Below are 8,370 nucleotides of genomic sequence, written 5' to 3'. Positions count from 1 at the left end.
TTATATTTCTGCTGCTTTTAAATAAAGTATATATATATATATATACAGAGAGAGAGAGAGAGAATGATTACAACTGTCTAACAAGCAGTCACGTGAAACTGTCAGTAACAATTTATGTAGATTTTTGCAGCTTTACTAGAAGCATATTACTCTACCTACGATATTCAAGTACTATTTTTCCACCTTGCTTTGCATTAGTGTCCTCACCCTTGTATGTATGTGTGTGTGTGTGTGTATGTCCCTCACCACTGCTTGACAACTGTTGTTGGCGTGTTTATGTACCCATAACTTTGTGGTTCAGCAAAGTGACCTATAGAATAAATACCAGGCTTAAAAGAAAAAAAAGTACAAAGTCCTAGGGTTGGTTCATTTAACTAAAGATTCTTCAAGGTGGTGCCCCAGCATAGCCGCAGTCTAATGGCTGAAACAATAACAGATGAAAGATAAAATGTAATCAGAGACACGGTGAACTCAAGGTGTTAAGGTGCTACTCTAGCGATGATATGGATTTAAGTTCAAATCTTATTGTAGCTATTGGTATTGTATTCCTGGCCAAGGCACAAAACCCACCTTACTTCGGTCTACCTGATTCTACATTCATGGTTGTTGTTGCTGGTGGTGATGATGGTGTTTGTTGTTGTTGTTGTTGGTATTAGTGTGTCAGTGGTGGTAGTGGCAGGGATGGTTATGGTGATGTTGGTGATAGAACTGGTTATAGTGGTATTGGTAGTGGTGATGGTGGGATATGTGGTATTGGTGGTGGTAGTGATGAGGATGATGATGATGATGATGATGACGATGCTGATGCCGATGATGTTAATGATGACAATGATGATGATGAAGAGTAGTATTGTTTCCTGTGTAAAGTCATTATTGCTATTCTCTATTCTTTATTAGTCAACAAGAAAATGAGTGATGAGAAGGAGAGGGTAAGGGAGAAGGGGAGAGAGAGTGGGGACAGTGGTGAGGGAGCCAGAGAATAATAGAGAAAGAAAAGGAGGACAGCAAGTTTGAAAGAGAAGGAAAGAGATGGAAAAAAGAGAGAGATAAAGAGAAGGAAAGAAATAACGAGAGGGAGGGAGGGAGAGAGAGTGAGAGAGAATCAGCAATCAGTAGCCAGACAATAACCTCAGTGGAAACGACCAGTAAAAGTTTTGATCATTTCCAGTGATCAGGTTTATATTCCTCCCCCCTCCTCCTCCTCCTTCTTCTAGGAGATTAAATGAAGAGATGAATGAATATGAATTAATGAATAAAGGAATAAGTGTATGTATGATGGAATAAAGGAATAATTGAATACACCATCAAAAGATGCTAATATACAAACAATCACTAATTAATTTATATTAATTTCGACTTATTATCTACATTATTGTTGTTGTTGTTGTTGTTCAAAGGAATTCATTGTTTCTAATTGCATGCTAGTCTTTCAATAAACACAACAGCTTGTTCTAAATAAATGTAATTTTTAGACAAGTTATTAATAACTACCATGGTTACCTTTATTGTTTGTTCTTTTAGTTTTGTTCATTTAGGTAGTTAGTTTATTTTATTTCATTTTATTCTTCTTTTGATTCTTTGAAGTGTAGTGGTTATATGACAGCTTCCTATTTCTTTATACAGTTCTTTGCATTTTTATTGAACTCTGCAAAATCTCTTTCGAGTTGCAGGAGTTGGGTAGTGTCGGCAGACAAGGCAGTGCTCCATATTATGGCCTGCTTCTTCACATTCAGCATTGATTGGGCTGGTCTTGTAGCCACATCTGACCAAAGCAACTTTTGATTGTCCTGTTCTTCTCATGTAGTTGAGTGTTTTCCACTGAATCTATGATGCTTCTGGGCCAGGAGAGAGGTCTTCAGCAGAGGGTGGGGATTTCCATGTCAGTCAGAGTGCGGTTTGCTCCCAAGTTTTTCCATTCAGAGCTGGAGTATAGTTTCTTCCTGAGATGTTGTTAGGTGAACATGGATGAGGAAGCTTCTTCTTGGCTCCTGTTGTTGGGCCAGTGTTTGACCACCATGGAAGAGCTGGCATCCATCACTAGTAGCCTTTGTCATCTTGTCTCAACTGGCCATTTCCTGTCAGATAGCTTAATATGTGTGTTGTGGATCTCCATTTGGGGCAATGCCAGCAAGGAGGTGCAGGTTGTTTGAGTCAGTGGGTTTCATGTCACCAGAGGTCAGGCAGTAGGCGTTGTTCAATTCTGGGCCAAGTTTCTTGACATAGGTTGATCTCTCCCTGATAGTGCATACATACTCTGTAGAGAAATGGCACAAGGCCAGAGTAGTAGATCTTAATAAATATGCTGTGGCTCCCCACTTGGTTTTGACTAAGAGATCAAGGTAGATGCATTCATGTTCTAATCCTCTCAAGTAACACTTGGATTTTTAACTGCAAATTCTGCTAAACATTTAGAAGCCATATTAAAAAGATTTTATTTTATTTTGACATCATTTTGGAGGTTTTAACGACAGATACAAGTCAATATAAAATTAATTTTGGACATATAAATAGCTGTCAGACAAAAATGTAACTAAACCAAGGTAATCAAATCTGTAAATATTCTTGACATGTACACACATTTGTATTCATTAATTCATTACTGCTAATTACATTTGTGGTGAGAGTTGCTATGACTAAATGAATAAAGTATTCTCACCTCCACCACCACCACTTCTAAGCTCAGCCAAACGGTTTTGAGTTTGTAGTCTTATCAAGATTTTTTTTTCCTTTCATTAGTTTGCTTTGGGGGAAGGGGTTGTGTCCATAGCCTCTGTGAGACCAGTGAAATGGTTCTAGTTGGAATGCTGCAAGTCAATGGTTGCAGGGAAAATTTATGCAGGGAAGGAATTCTAAAAGGCTAATGTTGTGGGAAGGAAAGACTGCATATAAGGGTAAGTGCAGGGCCTTATGTGGGGGGCAGGGGAAGCAAGAACAATGTTAACTCTAGTATATTGTATTCCAATACAGTCACTAGATTTATGATCCACGCAGGTGAGGAAAAAAAAGGAGATTGAATGATATTCATGACGTTAATTTGGTCTGTAATCAACAAACAAAAGTGGAAATATCAACAGTATTTACCCAACAGATGTTGAAATAAGCACCCCAACTTATTTTTTCTTTCAACAATGAGAATTATAATTTTTGTGGGGAAAAGGAATTGCTTTTCAAATATTTCATATTCACCCATTCTCAATTTTTTTTATACCTTTTGGATTCCACTTTGAAAACTAACACAGCAATAACAATACTAACAAAATAAAATGGTATTTATATGTTATACCACCCAACTTGTTAGACCTCTACAACCAAGTTCATCTTCCTCACAGTTGCAAGCACCTTGTCAGGAAAACCTCTTAAACGAACATCATCAAGGTACCAGACATTTAGGTCTAGGTCAACTCCCATCTTGGTAAAATCATCAATACCCAGTGTGAATAGGGCAGGACCAAGTGGATAACCCTGTTGGACTCCAGAGGCAGATGGGATGAGGTGGTCACCAAACAAGAGGTGGGAGGGCTCCCGATAGGCTTGCCAAGCTAAGTGATAAAGTGATGGGGAATTCTCCCTTACTGCATGGAGGATGATGTCTTGACTGATGGAATTAAAAGCATTCTTAAGGTCTAGTTTGAGGACGGCCTTTGGGGACTCAAAGAGCAAGTTGGTGAAAGCCTTGGTGGCATGAGCAGCAGCCTCACAACCTAGCTCAGTACCCATTCCTAGCTGCATAGGGGAAAATTCCTCAGACAGGTAGTTAGAAACTGAGGACAAGCACATTTTTGCTTTGAGCCATCGCACAGTACAACCGTTATGGGGTAGAGGTCACCGTTGGGCTTGGTGAGACCAAATAGTTTGGCCCCAAGAACAGGGGACGAATGTAGGCAAGGACACTCTCAGATGAGAACAAGTTTATGAACTGTGTTAGGTTCTCCAAGAGCAGGGAGATACCATCCTTGAGATGCTGAGGTTGTAAGCCATTGATCCCAGTGCCAGAACCTGCTGGGAAAGAGGCAGTTACCCTCCTTACATTGTCAGGGGTGAAGATGGGTTGAAGAAAACTTGGTGGGTCAGGCCAGTATAGGTGATCATCTGGAGGGGTCGGGAGCTAAACCTAATCATTAAGCGGGCCCTGGATAAGATTAATATCCTTTCAGTTCTGGAGCTGTTGGGGTTATCCAGAAGTGATGGAAAGAGACTAGATGGTCTTACCCTCTGTCCCTGGGTTAGAGGTAGGTGCCTCATTTGGGATGCTACAGTCTGCGACTCCTTTGTTCCCTCCCACATCCTAGATGCTACAGTTAATAGGAGAATCACTGCTTCTGTAACTAAACAGAAGAAAACTCTAAAGTATTGGGACCTGACAGTGAACTATTACTTCCAATCTGTGGCATTTGAAATGTTTGGAGAGACTGGGCCACTAACCACGAAGTTCTTGTCAACGTTGGCAGCTTGCCCCACTGAGGTGTCGGGTCATGCCCATGAGGGCACTTGGCTTTCCCAATGCCCTAGCCTCACCACTTGCCTGTGGTAATGCTGTGAGTGTGTTGGCTCGCTTCAGTAGGTTCCGTTAAACCTTGTGGTGTGTAACCAGTTGCTGTGATAAAAGAAATTCCCCACAAATTGTTTCAATAGTTTTAACAGAAAGATTTGGAAGAATTAGATGAAAGTTCTCCAGTAATTTTTCATGTAAATAAATATTAATTTTTTTTCCTAAAAAAAGTTATAACTTCATATAAAGAGATAAATTATTAAGCCAGTTCTTCTCAAAAAAAAAAAAAATGTTAGACGGGTGTAATAGTAAAAGGTAACTGAAAAAGACCATGGAATTGGGGGTGAAAGGTTACAAAAATATTCTATTTTATGAACAATAACAATTTTTGGCCGAAGAAAATAACCACCCAATTCCTTGTCCTTTTTCTCTATGACGGACGGATATTTCGAAAGTCTGCCAATCAGTGATCACACAAGTCTCACGAAATATGTGTAATAGTAAACATTAACCAAAAAATATTCTTTTCAAATTTCAATCTTTTAATGCTCATTACTTACAATAAATCTTCACTTTCATTTTAGAATGCTAAACCGAAAAATTGCCCAGATATTTCTCAAGGTTATTCATGATATAATCAAAGTAACCAAAATCAAGAATCAATATCGAGTCGAAAACTTGGTTCGCAGAAAGCTTAACACTATTCGGCAGCCTTTATTGCTACAGTCATATTATTCTATCTAAGCCTGAGACTTTTGTTTTTGTAAGTAATAGAGAATATAATCGATAAATTCGATCAGTGTATATTTACTGTTGGGATAGAAAGCCCAGAGGTAAAGACAGAAGCAGAATTGATTATCCTTCCTTTACGTAAGCGACAGCTGAAGGAATGAGGGAAGACGATAAAAACTTTAATTTCTTTGAATAATCCTTACTTTCTCCTTTTAACTGAAACTATAAATTAGAAATACGATAGGAAGTTTAAAATACATACATAAAAAATGAAATGAAGCTTAAAAATAATTTTGCTCGCTTTGACCAGCGAGAAAGTCAGTGTTTTTGTTTAGAAAGTATATAAGCGGCCTCGGTGTTGTTGCTGGCGCCAGGTTTAAATTATCGACGATGGAGATTAAAGAAATAGCAGAAGTCAACAGGTAATATAAATGTTATAGCTTATAATTAGTTGTATTTCATTATTTATTAATGTTATATGTGCCATGAACTTTATCTCACCATTAAAAGACCGAAGTAACACGTAGATTGTCCATTGTTTATAAAGTAATTTTTATAATGTGTCATCCGATTTAAAGGAAAGATAACGGTTCGAATCGGGCATTTGTTTCCCCCAAAATTATTTACATAGTATATTTTACAATCTACTATTATAACTGATAAATGTTTACTATTATACCCGTCTCGTGAGACGGGTGTAAAGTCTTATGGACGAACTTTCTAAAAGCCTATAATACAGTAAATCTTATTCGTTGTGCCTCAATATTATATTCATATCTGCTAGATGGATTCTGGTTTCTTTTGATGATGTGTAAAGGGTTTGTAGAGGCTTATTGTTGATTAATTCAAACCTGTACATTATAGGTACTTATTGTTTCTGGCAACCCACTGTCCCCAAATGAGGTGGCAGATTATCTAAGCAACCACTGAATTTATTTTTTACAGTTGCACTTTTTGGTACTTTTGTAGTTAAATGTTTTCATTTTGTCTTCAGAAGAAATGAGGGACTTGTTTTGTATGGTTCTTGAAAATCTAGTGCTTCCAGTGGGTTTCAGAGTAGATATGGACTTGCATTAGTGTTTGTTATTTTTATTTCTGGCAGTGCATACGCCTTGCTTTGGCTCAGATCCATAAATAAGAACCAAAAATGCATTCTTCACTGTTTGTTCTGACCAAAAGCATTCCAGAAAGGTCCCATTTACACTTTATTATCTTTCAAATTATTTATAATTAATATTTTGAGAAGACCCGTCGAGCCAAGTGAAATCATAGTCATTGCCGATGTCAGTAGCACATAAAAAGCACCCATTACACTCTTGGAGTTGTTTGTTTTTGGAATTGTGTCCAGCTGCAGCTGTAGAAACCACGCCTAATCAGATTGGAACCGGGTGTAGCCCTGCGGCTTACTAGTTTCAGTCAAATCGTCTAAGCCATACCAGCATGGAAAGCAGGCGCTAAATGATGATTATGTTGACTGGAACTGGTTGTAATTGGAGACTGGCTGTAGAATGAGGAGAACTTTATCTTTCATAAACTCATGGAGTTTGGTGCCTGCCTTATTTTTCAGTCTCTATTTGAGTCTTCAATGGAATCAACTTTCTGATCTTTGCAAACATCTGACAATTTTCTTTTTCATAAATTACATTTAGTTTGTCCAGCTACCTCATCAGTTCCAGCAATCAGCTTTTTGATGAAGTGTAGCAAGTATAGGGACTGGCAGGGCTGTGTGATTAAAAAAGTTTGCTTCTCACCCATTTTGTCTTGCATTCAATTACACTGCATGACACCTTGGGCATCTTCTACCATAGCTTTGGGCCAACCAAAGCCTTTTGGGTGAATTTAGGAGATAAGAAACTGAATGATTTCATGTGTGTGTGTATTCTTTTATTCTTTTACTTGTTTCAGTCATTTTGACTACGGCCATGCTGGAGCACCGCATTTAGTTGAACAGATCGACCCTGGAACTTATTCTTTGTAAGATTAATACTAATTCTATCGGTCTCCTTTACCAAACCACTAAGTTATGGGTACGTAAGCACACCAACATCAGTTGTCAAGCAATGGTGGGGGGACAAACACAGATACACAAATATATATATATATATATATAAGTCAGTAAATAGTGGGGTTGTGTTAACCGCACGTAGAGAAATAATAGGAAAATGAAAAATAATAATAAGGCAGAATGCTAAACTGAAAGCATATTTTAATATAGATTTCTAACCGGCTTTCATTGCATGGCAAATTTCCAAGAAGAGGGAGAATGAAAATGTTTTTTACAAAAAAGTAAAAAATAATATATAAAAAAAAATAATATATAAAAAAATAAATATACCAATACATTATATTGTCTTTGAGCTTTTAAAGTTCAATGGTAATCCATGTAGATAATAGTTGGAAAAATAAGGATGCATGAAATTCAGAGTTGTGTTAGGTTTAAAAAAAGAAAAGGGACTGAAGGTTTATGTGTTAAGCAGGAAGTGTGGTGTCAAAACAGGAAGTGTGTAAAATTTTTATTATGATCACTATGGATCTATATACACAGATTCATACAAAAACAATACAGACAGATAGACAAAATGTATGAGTTCTTATAAGTTTTAAAAAATTTTTACGATGTCTTTATATAAAATTTACAATTTGAAATTCTTATAACGATGACTTACTTTTATTTCCTTTTGAATATTCAGACATACATATGCATACATACCCACACACATATATATATCTATATAAATATATACATATATATACACATATATACATACATACATACATACCCACACACATATATATATCTATATAAATATATACATATATACACATATATACATACATACACACACACATACATACCCACACATACACCTACACACATGTATGTCTATTAAAAAGGGAGATTGGGTTTTTCAACTCGGCAGCCTATAAGGCCCAGCAGTTTGCCTTTTATTTTCTCAATGATTAGTTTGGGTGACTTACACCCACCTTTTTCACTACTTCCTTCCATCTCCGTTTATATACTTTCGCTGACAGGGTTCTCTTTTCCAGCCCTATCTTGCTCTTCAGATGATATCTGAAGTAGGACAGCAATCCAGGGCCGGATATGTAGGACCCTGTCACGATACCTTCCATTCTTGTCCTCCATATAC

The 8,370-nt window shown here is 37.2% G+C and overlaps 1 protein-coding gene across 2 annotated transcripts in view; it reads left to right on the top strand.

Moving 5' to 3' along the window:
- LOC106868412 (uncharacterized) overlaps nt 1–8,370 on the top strand; it is a 137,628-nt gene that overhangs the window by 56,780 nt on the left and 72,478 nt on the right. The window contains exon 1 of one of the 2 annotated variants that reach the window (XM_014913650.2): nt 5,548–5,643. The exons of the other annotated variant lie outside the window; for it this stretch is intronic. Coding sequence (XP_014769136.1) covers nt 5,612–5,643 — 32 coding nt within the window. The 5' untranslated portion in view covers nt 5,548–5,611. Of the gene's footprint in view, nt 1–5,547; nt 5,644–8,370 lie in introns of those variants that run through there. 2 annotated transcript variants of the gene reach the window in all.

The sequence above is a fragment of the Octopus bimaculoides genome, chromosome 2, assembly GCF_001194135.2.
Source record: "Octopus bimaculoides isolate UCB-OBI-ISO-001 chromosome 2, ASM119413v2, whole genome shotgun sequence".
Classification (NCBI taxonomy): Eukaryota; Metazoa; Mollusca; class Cephalopoda; order Octopoda; family Octopodidae; genus Octopus; species Octopus bimaculoides.
Note: the sequence above shows the minus strand (reverse complement) of the source record. Positions and strands in the feature narration are given on the sequence as shown.